This window comes from Magnolia sinica, chromosome 19 (assembly GCF_029962835.1).
Source record: "Magnolia sinica isolate HGM2019 chromosome 19, MsV1, whole genome shotgun sequence".
NCBI lineage: Eukaryota > Viridiplantae > Streptophyta > Magnoliopsida > Magnoliales > Magnoliaceae > Magnolia > Magnolia sinica.
In genome coordinates this window covers 29,336,123-29,357,745 of record NC_080591.1, presented here as the reverse complement: position 1 = coordinate 29,357,745, position 21,623 = coordinate 29,336,123, and the positions used below count along the sequence as shown (strand labels likewise).

Below are 21,623 nucleotides of genomic sequence, written 5' to 3'. Positions count from 1 at the left end.
TAACATTCGTTGTATCTATGTACTGCTACCAAAGGATCTTCATTTGTGATAAGCAATTTCGAGATGGTGTTTTTCCAGCAAATAAGTGTGTGAACTCAAGAAGATCTCATGCAAAATTGTTATGGCTACTCTGCACATCAACCATGGATAATGCAAGGGAGATGGTTGATGTGCAGAGATTATAGGCACCTTTGTGCTTGTTTACACTGTCTTCTCTGCTACTGATGCTAAGAGAAATGGCAGAGATTCTCATGTGCCTATCCTTGCACCACTTCCAATTGGAATTGTGGTGTTCCTGGTGCACTTGGCTACAATCCGCATCACTGGATCTGGCATCAACCTCAGCCAGGAGTCTTGAAAGTTAATCATCTTCAACAAGGGCCATGCTTGGGGTTGGATATTCTAGGTGGGCCCTTTCATTGGAGCAGCACTTGCAACAATGTACCATCAGATTGTAATAAGGACATAAATCCCATTCATAGCTTCACCAAAAAATCAGAAAACTGATGGGCCCTATGATTAAGTGACATGTCGTTGTTCATTTTATAAAAATCAGGCCTATGATTCAGTGAACCATGATATTTTAGGTCCACACATGCACAAAAATCATGCACACACACTAATCCAGCAGCATTTCTAGTCAATTTTATGAAAATGTATAAACAATGATGAATGTTGAATAACAGTTTCTTCCAAGCAAAATGAGAGAAGGAATAAAGTAGTTTGAAATGCCTTATGCAGCCTATAAATATAAACACATCCAAACACATCTGGGCATTGGTGAACCCCTAACATATGAAATCATTTTATACGAATAACGTACACCAACTACAGAAGCTAATCTACAGGTAGAAAGACCGTTACCATGTAAAATACTATGCAAGTTTCACTTACAGGCTGATCGATTTTCGTAGACATAAAACTGAACAGTTAAACTCTTCAGCATATGCAAACAAATTGAAACCCAAGAGGATTTGTATACCCAGATTTGCCTAGAGAAATTTGCCCCAAAGTGAATGAAATTACTAACGGCATGTTTTCTATAGTATTATGAAAAAGGATAAAACCATCCATTTTATGAAAATGGTTGTCTAAATACCATCCATTATTTTAAAACCTCATGAAATAGATAAAAAGGACAATGAAAAAAATTAATACACCACCACACTTTAATCAATGAAGATGAAAATTATAAAAAACCTAGATTGCGAAGTAGGAGAACACCACAGCGTCGAAATCCTGCCAGTCACAGCTCTACCAAGCAAACCAAGAAAAGAAGTGATTAAGATGTATACACAAACAACTTTCGTGGGAGAGCCATATAGATGATTTTCGTCCTCAATACCTGATCACCCACAACGTGCGCCTATTGGGGCCTCACCATTCAAGTACGAAATAGATGGGAGAAAACCCTGAGAGAATGATCTCAGAAGCCCTGTTGGCTGGTGAGTATTTGTGGGAGATCAAGCTATAGGATGCACGTTCTACCTAATCCCTCCCTCTTACAAGATCAGACAAAATCCGAACGTCGATTTTGGGAACACCTACCTCACAGCCACTTCCACGGCAGCGCGCGATTGCAATACCTCTCCACCCAGCAAGCTCGGGTGACGAACATGCATCCATCTATATAGCAGCAATTTCAGGCCAAAAACCTCTGCCCTATCATCTCTCCCACCATACCCTCTCTCCCGCCAATGTTAGGGATTGAGAAATCCCATTGGTTGTCCATACGATGGCTTATGAAATCGCTGTGGATGAGCTCGATGTGAGAGAGCCGGCATTGAATCCAAGGAGGGATTTCGCAATCCCTCCATATCTCCAGCGAATACAGTGAAGGATGATCGAGTTCCTGCAGTCGACGCCGCCCAAATGCGCAGGGGTAGGGTCGGTGGGATTTGACAATCCTATCCCACCTAATACCCTTTAATATACCGTAATCCATTTGCCCAAACAAGCCCTTAATGACCACTATTTCCTGTGTTGTGGTCCACCTGAGATGTGTATCTACTTCATTTTTGGAATATATTATAAAGTAATCTAAAAAAACTGATCGACGGCATAGATATACATCTCACATATAGAGGTGGGCCCCACGGTCAGGGACTACCCACCTGGCTGGATCCGGGGTCGCAGCTAATCCCCAACCCAAGTAACCAACCGGCGCACTTAATTAGAGCCATTGGCAAGTATCCACACTTACCCCCCATTCGCTGGAATCTAGTCCCAGAGTAGAAGACGTTGGGCTCTTATGTTCGTCCGGTATCATTTCTTAAACAGTGTTGACTCGCCTACCTTACTCTCAACACACATTCCCGTAGATCCAGACAGCTCAAATAGTAGATGTCATAGTAGAAGACACATAATTTGAAAATCACAGAAATGTAACCACCAAACAGGCCCAGTTGTTTCTGCAAAATGGACGGTCAAAATTAAATGAGCTATTTTGGCGCCAAAAAAAAACAAACAAAAGGATAAGTAAGATCATGCCATAAACAATGCTCCATGCCCAATCAAGCACGATTGTACGAACGGATTTCCAAAAGCATGACACGTGTAAGGAGATGAATCACCGCCGTTGATGGGAATCTCAGAGGAAGACTGTACAAAAGACTCCTAGTGCACTTCTGTTCTAATCATGACAAACACGGAGGTAAGATGCAATGCATCCATTACATCTAGACGTATCATTTCATTCTACGTCGAGATATCAGACGGTGGATTATGAGTCATTTTTCAGTGATCAGGACCGTTTATTTTAAGTCCATCATTATTGGATGTGCATATAAATTGAAAAACGTTTTAAAAAGTGATCAATGAATGTATCATAAAACAACGGTTAAAAGAAGATAGATAAAATACAATTGCAAAATATTTAAATTCCAGAAGGTTTTAAATTTTAATCTACATATTTTACTTGGATATCTCCCATCCATGGTGAAGACAATCATTCTGACGGTTTAGATCATGAAAGGATGACCTCAGATTCAACATTCAATAAATCAAGATGTATTGTTTGTAGCAAACCAAAAAGGATATAGACACTCTCTGTTTCTCGCGGTCCTCGTCCCTCCACGTGCGCCGTCCGTCCACGTCACCTCCTGAAAAACCGAGCACCCCCTCTGTCAGCGCTGCACGTGTCGTAGTCCAATTGTTCCACGTACGTTCGAACAATGGTACCCATGCTCTCGCTCTGCATGCAGGGCCTATCCCTGGCAACGCGCCATGTGTCCGGCAATTCCCTGCGGGGCCCGCTTCCAGCTGGACGACCGCTGCAACGTGGCGCGCAGACATACATCGAGGCCAGATAGCTGACCTGGCCTGCCACGTGGAGGTCGGAGGAGATATGTGAGCAGAGACCCCGTCGCTCTGCTCTTCTTCTTTAGATGCTTGCTTTAGAAGGAAGAAAGCAGAGCTTCCATGGCTTCTGCTGCCTGTAAAAGGAAAGAGACGGGAGAAATCAGGTTTTTTCCACTGAGAGAAAACCCTAGCTTTTCCGGAAGGAAATGCTCTGCTTCTGCTTCCTCTGCTTCTTCTTCTTCTACTACTGAAAGTGATCAGTGGCGGCAATGCGGATCGGATCGGATGGTGAAGAACGAGCTTGACGCGGCCCGCGCGCTTGCTGATTTGTCGCAGATGGCCCCGATCGAAGCCAGGGGGCAGGATGAGAAGTGGGGGAACAAGGGCAGGCGGTCGCGGAAACGGGCCGTAGAAGAGTTGAAGGTTGTGCTGGAACAGGGGAAGGACGACCTGCCCGGGCCCCGGCCCGCGCCCGGTCTGGATGTTTTGAGCTCGAAGCTCCCCAAGCCATTGGATCCTATTCAGGTGATTTTTCCGCTTTCCCAGCTCTGTACTTTTCTTCATTGTCTATTTGAAATGGAGTTATGGTTTACACCCACTCCTATTGATAGATACACCCTTTCTTTCTACTTTTGGTAATACTGTAGTATGAAAGTTGCTCTATTCTATTACAAAAAGGTAAAACAAAGGGCTAAGAAAGAAAAAGGTGGTTGCTAATTCCATTTCCAAAACCCGTATCGTTATTTGGAAAATGTATGTGAAAGTAATGTCGCGATTTAAATATGAAATGTGTATGATTAAGTACAGATGTGGGCGTTGCATTGGATAATTTAACACCATGAAACAAATTACCAGGATTTTAGAAATAATGAGAGAATTTTAGGGTCCTGCTCATCAGCAGCTGTAAGGCTTGCAGGCATTTGATGGAGATTGCGTGATTCGGAACATGTGGGGTCATAGATCGGTAATCTGAACTGTTGATTTGATTGTCCTCACTGTGGAAGCTTTAAGATTTGAAGATTATCTTTTCCATCAATGCAATAGAAATTGATGATTAAGAAGAAAATACATTAGCAGTTCAGATTCAACAAAAATTAGTCCTACCAGGGAAGGGTTGGAGTCTTTTAATCTGGATGGGATTTGGGTAAATGCCATATTGAATGTGAGATGGATCAAATCAATGGTCTTGATCGCCCAGCAATGTTTCTCATGTTATGCCCTTAAAGAGTATGTCGAAGTGGCCTAGTCTGTTTTCTATGGCTCCACTGTTGTCATCCAACCAAATAGTTGAGGTAAGTCTATGACGATGACGACAATGATGGTTCAATTAACATAACCAAGAATCTACCTGTTCCTTTCAAATATGAAATTCTGAAATTGAGCATGAGTTGACACATCATTTTCTCAGAAATTTAATAGGCCATAAGTATGTGATATGGGCTGACAAGCTTTATATGGCCCATGGGGGTCTGCTGTGGTTATTCATAATGTTGAATTTGATTGCCATTTGATCTTGGATACCCTCGAGGATAAATTTCTTGGTCATATTGGATGTTGATGCAAGGCATTTCCATAAGTTGTACACAAACTATCTCCTTCAATTTATTGAACTGGATAAGCAATTTGGAGAATTTCTCTATTTGATTACTACATGAGTTTGGGATAATGGGAGGCAGTTCTGTGTATGACATCTTCTCAGTAATGGAATCAATTATCATTTTTGTGTGTAGGGAGCTCATGTTGTATGTTCGTGTTATTAGATTTCAATTTTCCTCTGTTTTTTCTCATACCATTTTTCCCTTTTTTGAATTGTTCATGTGGATCTACATAAGAGTGAGGATGCGGTTTGGTAGTGGTTAGTCTGCTTCATTACAACTTTATCGTTATCTGCTTTTGTGGATGAGGTGTACAGGAAGTTCATGCAGATTTTGTGCCTTTTTTTTAAAAAATAAAAATAAAATTCAGAATCAACCATTAGAAGTTTATCAATGGCGTAAAAAGGTCTGCCAACATATAGAGCGAAAATCTGGCCAAGTGGATTCTACGTTTCCTAAATCATGCCCAAACCGCTCTAGAACAGGCATGTCATTTTGCAGAGGCAAGTCAAAGCAAAATTTGAGTGAGGTAGGGAAAGTCCTCAACCTCATTCACTTGAAACCCTTTATTTATTTATTATTATTATTTTTCTTCCATAACTTTTGGCTGGAACTATCTCTTTGTAGGCTGAGAAGGAAGCAAAGAGACTGCGCAGGGTTTTAGCAAATAGAGAGTCTGCTAGGCAGACAATACTTCGGAGGCAGGTAATATATACTAGTTTCATTCAGTAGAGGCAGAGGAAATGAATTTATGATATCCTGTCAAATGCAAAGCACATGGTTCTTGAAAGTCTTGTTTTAGTCTCACGTATTTGGTAATATCAAGTTTTAGGAGTTGAACTGTATTGTTTACTAGTGATGCTTCAAGGAAATATCTGATCACATGTGCAAACACCGGTAATGTTGGTGGTGGCTATAAAATTCGTAGTGGGCGAATGCTGATGCATACCGAGTGTACAATCAGTCAAATGACCCAAAATATTCTTTGGGTACTGACAAAAGAGGGTTATTTCCACACAGTATACCCAGGTTTTAATTTTTGACAATAGGAGACTGTGGTTTGGCAATCCTAGACATTGGCCTGTTGCATTCTACCATGGATAGATTGTGCCCCAAAAGTCTCCCATATTGGAAGATCATAGCCACAAATGTTGGATTGGGACTTTCTCACTTGAATGTGCAGCTCTGCTGATTCTCTTTAACAAATATTTTCATAAACGGGGGTTTTTTGGGCATGTCTCATCCATGGTATGACACACCAGATCAGTGCTCCAGGTTATGGAGTCATGTGTCCACTTTTTAGAACTCAAAACCGACTATATGATGCAAGGCCTTGGGTCATATATCCTATAAATTCTTTTGAAAAGAAAATCGCATGCATTATCGCACTAAAGATCTCTCACCAAAATAATCGATATTGGTCAGTATTTGGACTTCTCCATGATTTTTTAAAGTCTTTCTTCTGAAGAGTAGAGATAGGAGGAAGTGATACAAATTCAGTGGGTTTTGCTGTTACATCTAGTTATGAGCAATTCGATAGAGCAAGCCTATTAAGGTTGTCGTCAATAGATTTAGTTGGATGCTGCTCTCAATTGTTACTTTCCAAGCAAGAAAAGAGACAAGAAGTAGAAGAAAGACGACGATGGAATTTTAGTAAATGTTGAGATTATCTAGACATGGAAGAATAGATAGAATGATTTAAAAAGAAAGGGGGTTTGACATATGGCATCCTCCCTTTTGGCCCAAAGTCAAATAACAGCCTCTCTTGTGTGTTTTCCCAAACAACATCTCTATTTTCCAAATATGGTAAAAACAACCTGCCATTAATTTTTGGATGGAAAAACTAACCATGGTTGGATTAGCAAAGTCTTATAAAATTGATGATATTACCCTTCTCACAAATCCCCAAAAGCCAACCTAAACCTAACCTCGCTACTTTCCCTTCTCTTGAGCTCAAACTATAAAACTACCCTCTCCCAAACTAGGGGAATTTTTTAATTTTTTAATAATATATATATATATATATATATATATATATATATATATATATATATATAATTTATTGATTTATTTATTTATTTTTATGATCAACGTTCAACTTGTTGGATATGAGCCCGTGAGGAGTACTTGTAAGCAGTGTTTAAGTTATCGGCGAGAAATCGATAATATCGCCGATAATTTCGGTGTCGCCACACTGGCGACACCGAAACCTACTAATTTCGTTTCTCTTCCAAATGTCGCTGAAATTTCGGCGATTTTTGCGATAAAATGGGTTGTTGGAGATAAATTCGTTGTAGATACCTTACCACGAGAATTTCGGCGATAGAGTAAATTTGTAAAAAAAAAAAAAAAAAAACTTTCATTTTTAATTTTTTTTCAAGATAAGAAGAGTGTGTGTGATTTCCGGTACCTGTAGAAGCGGATTGGTTGATCGCAAACAGTATTTGGTAGGCCAATCACGAATCCATCGAAAGTTGTAGGCCCGAATTCTGTAGATACGAAAAAAACCTCTAATTTCCCCTCTCTTTTTTTTTTTTTCCCTTCGATTGGATAATATATTTTAAACACAATAGGGATTTCGGCAAATCTTCAACGATTTTTTTTTTTTTTAATTTTTTAAATAGATTTTTGGTTGAGAATTGGGCAGGAGTATCGGGTTTTGAAATGGTGCATTTGGAACCCTTTTTTCCCCAAATTGCTTCCGCTTTTGTTTTTAACGGGACGACGCTGGTGAAATCGAATTGCGTACTAAGTTACTCAGTATGCACTTATCATATTGAGTAAACTCAGTTGGGCCCACCTTGAATGTGTGTGATCTATCCACTTCGTCCATTCGTGTTTCCATCTAAGGGGTTGAGCCCAAAATTGAAGCATATTCAAAGATTAAGTGGATTGTACCACTGGAAACAATGGGGATAATGATTTCCACCGTTGAAACCTTTTTAAGCCCCATAGTGATGTTTATTTGTCATCCAAATTGTTAATAAGATCATAAATACATGGATGAAGTGAAAACACAAATATAAGCTTGATCCAAAACTTCTGCGGCCCTCAAGAACTTTTCCACGGTAGACGTTCAATTCAGTTGTTTCCTATGGTGTGGTCCATTTGAACATTGGATATGCCTCATTTTTGGTCTCGAGTCCTAAAATTATCTTTTAAAACGGATGGATGGAACGGATAAAGTATATAAATCATGGTGGACCTTAAAGAGTTTACTTAGTACGCTAAGCATAGTGAGTTACTCACTACGCAATCCGCTACCGACACTGGTGCGATTTGTGACTATGGAATGGCCCACCTTTAATGCCCTATGGGCCACACTATAATATTATGTGCTTTATCCGTGCCGTCCATCTATTTTGTAAGATCATTTAAGGGCATGGGCCTAAAAATGAGTCAAATCCACATTTCAGGTGGACCATACCAAAGGAAATAGTGATGATTGAACGCTTACCATTAAAAACTTATTTGGGCCCACTGTAATGTTTATTTTCCATCCAACTTATTCATTAGGTCACGTAGACTTGGATGAAGGGAAAACATAAATCTCAGCTTGATCGAAAATTTTGTGGCCCCCAAGAAGCTTTTAATGGTGTCCATTTAATGACCATTGTTTCCTGTGGTGTGGTCCACCTAAGATTTGGATCTACCTCATTTTTTTAGCTAATGCCCTAAAATGATCTGAAAAAATGAATGTACGGCATGGTTATACAATGAAATGCATCTAGGTGGGCCCACTGTCAGGGTCCCACAGGTGCACAACTCGTCTCTAGTAAGCGATGGATCGTTTGGAAGCTTTCTTGGGAACTTCCTAGTAGGGGAGCGCGGCTTAAGCTACAACCCAAAACCATCCAAGTGGATGGGACCCTGACTATAGGGCCCACCTCGATGTATGAATTGTATATCCATGTCATCCATCATTTTGGCTAGGTTATTGTAGGGCATGGTCCAAAAAATGAAGCAAATACAAATTTTAGGTAGACCATGCCACAGGAAACAATGGCCATTGAATACTCACCATTTATAACTTCATAAGGTCCACTCTAGTGTTTATTGACCATCAAACCTACTGATAAGGTAACGTAGACCTGAATGAAAGGAAAAAACAAATATCACCTTGAGCGAAAACTTTTGTGGTCCAAAATAGGTTTTTAATGGTGGCCATTCAATGACCACTCTTTCATGTGGTGCAATCCACCTGAAATTTGTATCTGCTTCAATTTTTGCACCATGTCCTAAAATAGGCTAGCCAAAAAGATAGACGTCATGGATATACAATACATATACTGAGGTGGCCCTACCATTAGGTTTCGACGGTGGTCGTAGACTCACAGCCACAATGCTTGTTTCAACTTTCAAGGACAAAGCCTGGTCAACCGGATTTTTTAATAGTGAAAAATTCACATGCCTATTTGAGGATTTCTATCCCATATGCAGACATATTTTAATAATCTGAGCTGTTCTTCATCTTGAAAATTGAATGGACTAATTACAACTTACAACTTTAAATCCAAAATTCTTAATGAATGGTTGATTCTATATATTTTTTTAAATAGTTGAGTACTCGCCCTCACACATGAAATTCTTTTGTGAGATCCGAGCCACTCACCAGATTGAACCCACTATGTAGATGCATTATGTCAAATGAAAAGCCATTCTCATCATGTAAGACAATTATATGAATTCTCACCAATCTGATGTCTCAAGTGGACCACCCCACTTGAAATAGTGGTCATTGAATGCCCACCATTAAAAACTTATTTCAGCCCACAAAAGTTTGGAATGGATGCATGGATTGGATGGTTGGATGGATGGATACATGGGATGGATGGATTAGATGGTTGGATGAATGGATAAGATGGTTGGATGTGATGGTTTGGATGGATGGTTGGATGGATAGTAAAATTTTGGTTATTATTGAAGTGATTTCTTACGGTAGCGCATGCTTTTAGGATTTCATTAAATGAAAACTTATTATGTATGTATTCTTTTTATAATTTTTTTTATTCCTAAATATGTTAATATGTGTATTTAGGCATCTCTTGAAGTTTCACTAAAAGATTCCGGTGCTTTCCTCATGTTTCTCCTTGTTTCCCCTGCATTTCCGGTTATCGGCGATAACGATATTGTATCTTTATCTCTGGCCAGCGAAACTTGTAGCGATACCGACAACTCGAACACTGCTTGTAAGCAACCACTAATGAGTGGATCTCACGTACTTTTTCTTGGGAATATCTCTAGTTGAATATCCCTTTATCCAAGAGCATGCTTATCTCTCAAATCAAATCACTAGGAGGAGGTAAAGATGAGGTTGAATGTAACAAGGCTTATTCCTACTGCAACAAACTCCTCTTCATCCTCCCGGTTTCTCTCTTTATAAAAGGGTGGCATTCCCTCAAGGCCTGCATAAAAAATCAGAGAGAGAAATAGGGAGGAATACAAGAGATAATAATTGTCCATCAGGATTTTTTATGTGATCTAAACCGTTGATCCTATCCAGTGGCCATCCCAACCATGAATTAGAGGGATGATTAGCTCCTCTTCGCTCCCATGGTAGTTAGGTGATTTACTGAACAAGGGTGGCGGCCTTGTGAAGGTTTCAAATAAAATCGTTTTGTTACTGTTAGATCCTGTGGGCCTACCTATTCAGGTCTTTCAAAGTGGTATCAAATCGACCTTGACGGATCTCTGATGCATCGAGGTAAGTGCCTTTTTCGATCTAAAATTTTATTTATTTATTATCCATACATTCAATTACTATCTTTGCTTTTCTTAGTGAAGGCGGTTGTTATGGCCTCTAGTTGAGTAAAAAAATAAAATGAGAGGAAGGGCTTGTGGTTGCCATCACTAGGAGGGGAAGAGAATCATGGTCGTTACCAAAATAGGAAAAGGAGAGAAGGGTTGCGACTATTTGTTCCTCGTAACAATTAAAAAACTATATATGGGCAGTTGACAGGCCATCGCAAGGCAACAACAGTAACAGTAGCAATTGCCACTCCCTTCTCTCTCTCTCTCTCTCCCTCCCTCCCTCCCTCCTTTTCTTGGCCGATTGCTTGCCATCGTTGGCGGCAACACCAACGGTAGCAACGATTGCAACAACCGCGCTGGCACTAGCAGTGGCTAATGCCATTGCCACTACTAGTAGCGGCAACAACAATAGTTGCAACCACCGACTCCCCCTCTCCTCTTCCTTTCCTTCTCTCTTCTTTCTCCCTTTCTTTTCTCTACCCGCTAGCTGTAGTAATTGGCATTGCCCATTCCAAGGGTGTAGATCATTAGAGACTGCCTAAGAGGTTCTTGGAATTGTCTCAAGGTACCTATACACAGAAAATCTTAGAGCAGTTTATGATGTAATATTCAAAAGTTGTTGAAACCACTATGGAGTATATTACCAAGCTTAGATAGGAAGTCATATCCCCAGACTGATGCTAAGAAATTAGTGATGTCTTCTATACCTTATTTGATTGTAGTGACCCTATATATGCTTTGCCACGCACAATACCTTGTCGTGCAGTTGGTGCGAGCACCCAATATTAGAGTAATTTGGGATAGTCTTGTTGTTAAGCTATCAAATGTATATTGCATTGCCTCAAAAGTAGCTAAGTATATTCATGTTATATCACAATTGGTTGAGTGTTTGGTCCAACAGTTTCTTAAAAAATCCATGTTTTGATGAGGCAATTATGAGCCTACTTTTCGCCGAGGATAGATAACACTTATGCCATTTATATGACAAAGGATCTCAAACACCACTAGAGATCTTAAACATACCACTTGTAGTTATTGCTACAGTTATGATCGTATTAGAGAAAAAAGAGTAGTGCTTTATCACATCCCTGCCAAAGATGTTGGTAGATAACCTAACATAACACATTCCAAGAAATTTGTTTAGGTTTTCATCAAGGGATCGAGAATGGGTTTGAGTTTTGTAGTCTTTCCTTTTCTTTTATTGGTGATATAATGTTTATTTATTTATTTATTTAATTTTTATTTTTTAATTTTAATGTTCATAACACGCTTTGCTCATGTCTTATGCATATTCATTATTAGGTATGTAGACCATTAGCATTAGTCTTGTTATCATGAGTTTAGGTGGTCATCCTGTGAATAGGCCGGTCATCCACTCGCATGGGTAGACTGACCCTAAATGTTCAAAAGAGGTACAATTGGGGTAATGCTCACACGTCGATGTGTGAACTATCCTCTGTTGTTAAGAATATAGGATAAATATATGAAATGTGAGAAATTGTATCTGCCTTGATGAGACTTAATAAAGTTGAAATATTGTAATTACATTCCATTTCACCACTACGTGATGAATGTTATGGCCTGATATTAAAACCAGGTCATGAAAGGATAAGATGAGTCATTCCTCACATGTGATGACCTACTTATTATAACCTGACATACACCTTGTATTGTTTACTTTATGGCACATGGCTCTTAGCCACATGCTAGGATCTATTACTTATTGCTTTTATTAAATTACATTGTGCGAGTAGCTAGTTCCGTGGGTGAATCCTTATTTCTTCAGCTACGCTTCTTTTGTAAGTATGAGGATAAGATTGAGTGTTACTACTATAGTGTGCGATGACAAAAATCATTGCATCATGGAAGTAGCCAATCTCATAGGCGACTTTATGTCCTCATCTATTTTTTCTTGTGTATAGGGGGGATGAGATTGAGTGTTGCTACTTTAGCGTACAATTATAAAAGTTTTGAAGATTGGGCTATATTTGGTTATGATAGGAAAGTGGCTTAGTCAATTAATGAAGATCACGTGGCAGCTCTATCAAGTTTCAAGAACTATTAATATGCATTTGAAGACTTATCCGCCAATAGTGTTGCGTTTTGATTGTTACATACAAATAATATTGTTTCAAAAAGTGTGTGTGTGTGTGTGTGTGTGTGTGTGTGTATTATTACTTAAAAAAATGGATTAAATCGATGTTTGTGAAAAGATGAGTTTTTTCAAGGAAACTCGATAAATTGGATAAATGCATATGTTGGCCAAATACTGTAGACAGGAGTCAACTCCATCCGATGTGGTCATATGTATTAGGACAAACAAAACAAAGCTTGTGTTATTGAGTGCTTGTTAGGTGGTCACATAGTACTCAAACTCCTGTGAGAATATAATGGTGTTTTGACTGGTCCCATGCCTCTGATTCTTTGGATTGTGATCTTTTGATTTTTTATTTTATTTTATTTATTATTTATTTATTTTATTTTTTAATTTTGTTATGAGACGAGCTAAATGCATATTATGCCCCTCCCACAACGTGATTTAGTGGGAAATGTTGGATACGGGTGCATAAGGCCCACCTGTGGGCAAGTGGGTGGTTCCTACACGGTTTTCGATTGGAATATCTCAGGATGGATGTCCCATTCTCTAAGAGCATACTTATTTCTCAAGTCAAATCACTGAGAGGAGATAAAGATAAAGTTGGATGCGATAGGGCTTATCCCTGTTGTAACCAACTCCTCTTGATCCTCCTGGTTTCTCTTTATAAAAGGGTGGCATTCCCTTGATTAAAGGCACAAATCAAATACCAGAGAGGGAAATAGGGAGGAATATGAGAGAATACTCAATTGTGCATCAGGCTTTCTTTATACGATCTAAACATTTGAATGCATCTAGTGGCCATCCTAACCATGAATCAAAGGGGTGATTAGCTGCTGCTGCTTCTTTTTTTCATTCCCGTAGTAGTTAGGTGGATCAATAGATGAGGGTCGTCCATCTTCAGCTTTGTGAATGACCCACATAAAATTGCATAGATACCATCAAATCTTGTGGGCCCACTCATATGGGCCTTCCACAAATATAATGGTTCTAACATGGTTTTGCCATAGTTTGTTGATGGATGTTTACCGTGGGGTGGCTTTTGACCAAATATGGAAAATAGAAGGTGTTACTTGGGAAACACACAGGGAGTGTGTTATTTGTCTTTGAGCCAAAAGGCAAGGTGTTGCATGTTGAAACGTCAAAAAGAAAATGTGACGTGTATGCATTAGCACTTCAAAATTTAATTGATGATAATACCTGTCCATGGGTTGATCTTTGTACTCCAAAACAGATGACAACCCAAGAAAGAAAAAGGCCCTCATTCTCTTTGCATTTTAAAAAGATTTGTATTGTGGTTGAGAAGGATGAGATCTTCTCAATTTTACTATAATGGGTATTTTCATCCTTCTTCGGAACACGTGAATTGAATACAAGATTAATTATCATAAAATGTTGTATCTGTTCCGCAGACCATTACAACCATCTTATATATAACACATAGTTCAAAAACCCAATGACTCAAAGCGAGTTGCATTCTAACCAGGTTGAGTATACTTAAAGACTCAAATGAGTCTCTTCTTGACTCAAATTGATATTCAATTATTTAATGAAAACATTTTTATTAGTAATTAAATATTTAAAATAGTTATGTGTAGGTAAGATGTACAAAACAGAGAAAGTAAACAAGTGCACTATCAGTATCCACTGGTTATAGACCTTTGCTTCGAATCCCATTGGATTCTTTGAACTTTTATTGAAAAAAGGTGAATGACTCAACCAGAGCCATCGAGAGACGTGCTGAGTCAATCGAGTCAATGAAATAACCATTGGGTGCGTTGCACAAAAGCCTTAGGATCTCGCCTCCCAAAAATACTAGAATTATGGGATATAATAAAGCAATGAAATAAATCAGAGCACAAACTACACGACACAAGAGATTTTATGTGGAAAACCCTCCAAGAGGTAACAACCACGGGACCTAGTCCAGAGAACAATTTACTATGAAGTAGAACGTTACAACCGATCACAAGTACACACCGCTTGTATCAAACCTTCTTCACTCATATAGGAGTGGATGAACAATAAAAGAATAATGAAAACAGAGAGATCTCACCGATCACAAGGACGTAGAAGTGCTGAGATGTCAATTGCGTAGTAGATCACCTCTACGAGCAGAATCCTCCCTTCCACAAGCTTCCTCTCTCTCTTTTCTCTTTCTCTCTTCCTCTTTTTTTTTTTTCCTCTCTCTCTCTCTCTCTCTCTCTCTCTCACCTTGGACATGAAAACGCCTTAAAAGAACACCCTAATCCCATTTTGGAACCCCTTAAGTAGAGAACTGGAGGAATTAGACTCAAAAAGGAAACTACGCATAAGCAGTCCACGTCGGGTCGGGCACCTGACTATTGTGAAAACAGTCCAGCGTTGAAACGCTCTTCTGGGTGAATTTCGGTCACCCGACCAGACTTGGTCCGGGCGCCCGACCACACCCAGGCTGCACTACCTCTCCTCTGAACTGAGGAGGAAAACCCCATCAATAACTTGATAAGTTGATTTGGTACCGAATCACATTCTTGAAGGAGTTTCCTAGTGGCTCGGTTCTAAATCATGTTCAATCAAGTCACCAAGTGTTAAAACTATGATAGAGCTCATTATTTTATTCAATGCAAGTTTTTCATGCTCATCGGTGCAATTAAATATCCACGAAATGTTTCTAAATGAAGTTTATGATTCAAGTTTATGATCAATGTTTCTTGATTTTCTTTTCTTTTCTTTTGTGTATCCATCTCATTTTTAAGGCCTTCTGTGAGGAGTTGACCCGAAAAGCTGCTGACCTGGCATGGGACAATAATAGTATGAAACGGGTATGTACATTCCCTCCATGAATTTGGCTGCAGTTACATCAGAACCATATCTTTGTTTTCTCGGCATAAGATGCAGTTAGAGGTGGATATCTAAAATGACAATATCCTTTTCTCACTGGTTTTTCCCTAGTGGTGCTATATCTTCGTTTTTTCTTGATGATTTGAAGCTGTTTTTATCGACTCGACTCTTGAACCACCAATGCATCTGGTCCTGTTTCTGAACCCTGATACCAAGGTTTCTAATATTCTTTCTGGCCACGAGTTTCAAATATATAGGAAATGACCTTTCTCCACCTGTCTTTTTTGGGAGTTGTTATATAATGCTTGATTGATGTAATTGGCACTTTCTTGTTTGACCCAGCAAAGGTATAGGTGGGAACAGTTACCTGACTGTTGATCTCACCCATGGCCTGTCATAGGTTGGGCCATATCCCAATACTTTCTCCATCTGATGATCCTAGCCATCCAATGAGAAAGGAGAGTTTCAAGAAATGATCCACAATAAATGGGCCTCAATCAGACAGTAGCTAGGGTTCAACCAAGGAGGCAGAACATTTTTTTGGGAGTATCTCTCATTAACTGGCATGTATCATATGAACGAATCTCATCCCCAAAAGGTGAGTCCTGCATTTGCAGTTCCAAGCAAATGTCTCAATTGAGCATTGTATCTCTTTTTTTTCTCGAAATATCTGCCTTGTTTCTTTCCACCAACCATTTTATGTGTCATTACCAAGCTATTAAAAGATGGTTACTAACAGCCATAACAGCCGTTACGTAATGGTGATGTTTTGGGCTGTTACAAGTTATGGGATCATAATAGCTCATTCCGAAAAAAAAGAAGAAGGGTTGTAACGGTCCGTTAAGGTCTAGCATAACAACCATATAAGCTCCATTTGGAAGTTGTTTTGCAATTTTTCTATATTTCTCCTTCACTTGTTGATATCTTTGATTCTTGGGACTATTTTTAACTCATTTTTTTTACTAGATTTGTGGAATACTTTAAGATTAAAACACAATATTTAAGCTGTTTTTGAAGAATCGAAGATCTGGGGCTGAATTTGGGGAAAATCGAAAAAATGTGTGTGTGTGTGTGTGTGTGTGTGTGTGTGTGTATTTCTTGCTGTAAATTTATTGATTCAACTTTATATTACTAGATCGACCAAATCTTGATAGATTTATGTTTGATTTGGATGCAGATTGTGTACTGAGTAAACACTGTGGGGCCCACAATAATGTTTGTATTATCTATGCCATCCATCCATTTTTCCATCTCATCTTAGGGTGTGAACCTAAAATTGAAGCATATCCAAAGCTCAAGCGGACCACAACACAGGAAACAGTGGGAGTTTAATGCCCAAGTGGCCTAATGTTGAAAACTTCTTTGGGGCCACAAAAGTTTTGGATCAAGCTGGTATTTTTTGTTTACCCTTCATCCATGTATATGTAAACCTTATGAATAGGTTAGATGACAAATAAACATCACTGTGGGCCCTAGGAGAGTTTCAACGTTGGATGTTGTTATCCCCATTGTTTACCATGGTGTGGTCCACATGAGCCTTGGATATGCTTCAATTTAATTTTGGAATCATGCCCTAAAATGAGCCGATAAGACGGACGACATGGATAAGACACATACATCATGGTGGGCCCCACAATGTTTACTCATGCATACTGAGTTACTCAATATGCATCTGCCTCCGCTTGGTTTGACCATGTTTGTGTAATTTTTCAAAATTTTATTTTTATTTTTAATTTATTTTATTTTAAAAAAATTTTTATTATTATTTTTCTATTTTTGCTGGTTTTTAGTATAATCTTCAGTAATTTTAAAATTTGTTATTTTTTGTGGATTTTTATGGCAAATTTCTTGAGGAATTTATATTTTACCAAATAATGCCTCTAAGATTAGAAATTGCAAAGGAATGCCTTTTAGGGATGAAATTACAAAAATACCCTCACTTTTTCTTTAATAAAGTAGTGAAACTTGAACTTGTAGGGCCCATGCAGTTTGTATATAACATCTAACCAGTCAAACATTTGCACCACACCATGGTGATAACATGTCAAAACTATCGAGTCAATCAAATAATTACATAGGCCCTGCTGGATTGGGATATTTTGAATGGCCTACTTCATTTTTTATGGATTGGCCCACCTTATGATTGGATTTGCCATATCTTTGGTTCCTCTAATAATAATGTTGGTGTGCATCTATTGGATGGGTTGTGACGCAGGGGAGGACGTGAGGTCGAGCATCGTCTTCCTCAAGAGGATAACTATTCCGAATCCACGGAACTTCTCTGGACTCCTCACAGAGACTTCTCGAATCCACAAGGAAAGAAAGCAGAAAATAGAAATAAATTCTAATAAATTTGAAATTGATTGATGAATAATTAAAAACGAGTTCACAACCCTTTAAATAAGGGTATCAAGCAAAGGGAAAGAAATCATAATCAAACTACAACTCAAACTCCTAGAATCCGCGACTTACTATAAATAGTAAACTTACTATTTATAGACGGTCGTGATGTCTACTAGTGCGCAAGGTTTTCGGCCAAAAATAGTAAGTGTCCTATTTGGCTTCACCAAACCGTTCCCCTAATTATTCTAAGCTCTTTTCACGTTGGGCGCAACTCCTAAAGCCCAACGGATGAAGAGTTATAATCAACTAAAACTTACTATTTATAGTAAAAACGAAATTAAAACAGGGAAACGACCGTCAATCAAGGGGTTTTTCGCAATTCCGGGCTGCGCAACCCGGCGTAGCGGGGTTGGTTGGCTAAAGTAGCTCGTTCTACCCCAAAATCATATATTTTACGTCAGCTAACTCATTCCGGATTGCGAGATACGCCCGATCTAAGGTCCGATGGTCCGGATCACTTCTGTCGTCGACCGGGCCTTTTCTGATCCATCTTGGCGATGAAACTGTCCGCGACCCACTCTACATCAGGTTGGATGTGAGACACATATCACATGGGCCCTACAACTTTTGATTCTCAATTTTGTTGTAGAGAAAAAGCAAAGGAGGGTAATAATTTAATTTCTCCTCTTGAAAAGCACTACCCGGTAATGACCATTCCTAGAGGCACTATTTGGTAAAAGCCAAATGCTTTAAGAATTTTTCTGTAATATTCTTTTTTTAATATATAAAATATTTGGAGTATAGATTGTTTAAATACATGTATGGAGTTTGGATCTACATATGCATATATGCATGAACTAAAGTAACATTTTAAATCACTTTTTCTATTTTTAGTATTCCTTTTTGTAATTATGGGACATTTTATGGATGAGTAGTGTAAGATCTTTTTTTCCCCTTAAATTCCTCGAGGGAAGTGATGTCAAATGCTTAGTTATAGATATTAATGGGATGAATTCTATGGATTGTATGAATTTCAGCCCGTTTTAAGGTCTTTTGAGTGGTCCTTAATCGGCCCCATCCAATTCATTTGAAATGAATTTTAATTTTTTTCCTCAAAGCTCTTGAGAAAAATAGTGTCAAATGGTAATGGATATGCACTAGTAGGATGTGTTTCACATATTGCATGAATTTTGCGCTGTTTTAGGAGCATTTGATTAATATTAAATCAGGGCAACATTATTCATCTAAATTTAAATTTTTCTTTTTCTAATTTTTGAGGAAAATGGTGTTAAAAAGTTAGGAATGTGTATTAATGGGATGAGTTTCATATATTGAATGAATTTTGAGAGCATTTGAATGGTCCAAAATCAACCCGACACTATTCATCCAAATTTAATTTTTAAAATTTTCTCAAATTCTTTGAAGAAAATGTCGAGGATAAGCATTAGTGGTGTGACTTCTATAGATTGCTTGAACTACACGTGTTTTGGAGGCATTCAAGTGATCCTAAATTAGCTATATTATGGTCGTCAGTGTTAAAATGGTTATATAAAGATGAATATATAATTGGCTCATCATTAGATTGATGCTTTTCTAATCTTATTTATATTGAACTTCATTGATATTAAATATTTAGAAAATTAAATATAAGAATTTTAAAGTTAGTCTAAGCCTCTAAAGTTAAGAAAATCATAAGGCAGTTTGAGACAACATTCTTACCAAAGAATTGTCCGTTTACACTATCATAAATATTTTTAAAACTAGAAAAGAATTAGATATTTGAAATCGTCTCTTTTTTCTTTTTTCTTTTCTTTTTTTTTTTTTTTTTGAATTTTTTAGAATATATATTTTTTTTCCAGATTTTTTTCTTAAAAAGAAATCTTGACTGTTGCGATGCTGTAATATAATGGTTGAATGGCGGGCCATTCCATTGGTCGTTACTATTATTTAATACTTTATTGTAACAATAGTCTATTAACATCATTTGCAATTTTTCTTGTTGCATTGAGAGTAGGAAAAGGAGTTGGTTATGAAAGAGTATCAGTTATTGAAGGACCGGAACAAATATCTAAAATTTCAGGTACGATCTTGACAGTCCTTGATGCAACCATTCAGAAACTTATGACACAATACAACTATTAGCTCTTGACCATTCAAAATGCATAAAACATGGTGCAGGTGGCTAAGACAATCAAGGGTGAGAGCGCGGCGGGGATTAAGACCGAGTCGGAGGAAACTCCATTCGAAGCCATTTCCACCCACGGGGAGACACTTTTATCTATGCAGCTGCAGTCACCTGCATACAACAGATCTGCATTTATGCCTTTTTTCTGGCCTTCTCTTTATCCCCTCCAAACACACCCATTTCCACAAAACACCACTGAATCAAAAGATTTGGCAGCTACGTACATGGCCCACCGGTGGGGTTCTGGGCATGATCCCATCTGCATGCCAAGGATGCGATCTAATATGCTTCCATATCCATGGTTTTTTCCTCCGTTACACCACTGGTGCGGACCCTACCCCTGTGACCCTCACACATGTAAAGAAAATGATGAAAATTCTGTTGAGGGTCAGTGCAACATGGGACGATCATCAATATCAAGGGGAAAGATGAAGAAAGCTTCTTTCCTGATTGATGGGTGGGGCATGTCCATCTCGACAGAAGCCAACACTAAACGAGAAAATGCTTCTAACAACATTATAGAAGGCGAGAGCCAGACATTAGAACATTATACAAAAAGCATGGTGAATAAGCTTAACACCATCAATGCATTGCAGCCCACTTCCACAGTCAAGTGCGAGAGTGTCTTGGAAACTAATTTGAATTTCAAAGAAGCTGTTTCTTCAGGAAAATTACAGGAAACTAGCATATATCAAAGTAGGAAATCAGTTGATCCATCCACTGCTGCGGAAGCTAGGAAGAGGAGGAAAGAACTCACAAAGCTAAAAAATCACCACAATCGACAATTTCAACTACCTTCCTGAGATCCAAAATTAGTTTTCATCACATCTTTGATCAACGGGCCCATTTCTTGACATCTTCGAATGCAAATAGGCAATAATACTAACTTCCATTTGGAGTTTCACAGGAAATTAGTATTGGATCGGCCCTTAGCAGTTCATAGAAGAACCCAACACTGAGTTTTTAGATTAACGGATAGAGAAATGCTAATGCGTTTCACAAGCGAATGGTCGAGTTTTTGCGAGACTCGGGCCATTCCTCAAGTGGGGCCCATGGGGAAGATCTCTTGGCCTGAAGTCTTGCTCGTCTTTTTATTATGTGCATGTTGAATATGAAATGTGCATGTTGAATATGAACCTTTGTTCTTTTCTTTTTTTCTTGGAACGGTTCCATTCTCAAATAAAGGTTTGGTCCACCTTATGAGTAGGAAATGGACTGATTTTCCGAAGAGAGCATGTTTATGAGCTTGTTGTTTACTTTTAGAAAATGTTCAAAATATAGAATTGACAATAATACAATGCTACATTCTCTGAAGTGTAAGAACTCTATTTAGTGGGCCTCACTGATCAACGGTCTGGACTGTTATACAGTTGGACTAGATGATTGAGTAGACCAGTGGGCCCCACTTCAGGTGATGCGCTGCGCAGTCTATCTGCGCAGCTATGCGTACTAGGGCTGGAATGCTATAGCTGTCTTACGCAGACAGCAGTTTGAGTTGAACTAGGATGCTACAACGTGGAGCATGGGAGAG

The 21,623-nt window shown here is 38.6% G+C and overlaps 1 protein-coding gene across 4 annotated transcripts; it reads left to right on the top strand.

Moving 5' to 3' along the window:
* The first annotated feature begins 3,292 nt into the window (after window positions 1–3,292).
* LOC131234445 (uncharacterized) lies at window positions 3,293–21,406 on the top strand. Of its 4 annotated transcripts, XM_058231330.1 has the most exons (6): window positions 3,306–3,825; window positions 5,266–5,424; window positions 5,523–5,600; window positions 15,480–15,545; window positions 19,922–19,987; window positions 20,086–21,406. In XM_058231330.1, the coding sequence occupies exons 1-6, from the start codon at window positions 3,421–3,423 to the stop codon at window positions 20,893–20,895; spliced, it is 1,584 nt and encodes a 527-aa protein (XP_058087313.1). In that variant the 5' UTR covers window positions 3,306–3,420; the 3' UTR covers window positions 20,896–21,406. The 4 variants fall into 4 exon arrangements, with proteins under 4 accessions (XP_058087316.1, XP_058087315.1, XP_058087314.1 ...); XM_058231332.1 differs by lacking the exon at window positions 5,266–5,424 and having other exon boundaries at window positions 3,297–3,825; XM_058231331.1 differs by lacking the exon at window positions 15,480–15,545 and having other exon boundaries at window positions 3,299–3,825.
* The last annotated feature ends 217 nt before the right edge of the window (window positions 21,407–21,623 follow it).

What these genes read in the sequence shown, in the direction of transcription:
- LOC131234445 (XM_058231330.1), top strand. Translation starts at nt 3,421, where the DNA reads ATGGCTTCTGCTGCCTGTAAAAGGAAAGAGACGGGAGAAATCAGGTTT. An exon ending in AGCCATTGGATCCTATTCAG is followed by an intron (nt 3,826 to 5,265) that starts GTGATTTTTCCG and finishes AATAAAATTCAG; the next exon opens with AATCAACCATTAGAAGTTTA. An exon ending in ACAATAATAGTATGAAACGG is followed by an intron (nt 15,546 to 19,921) that starts GTATGTACATTC and finishes CATTGAGAGTAG; the next exon opens with GAAAAGGAGTTGGTTATGAA.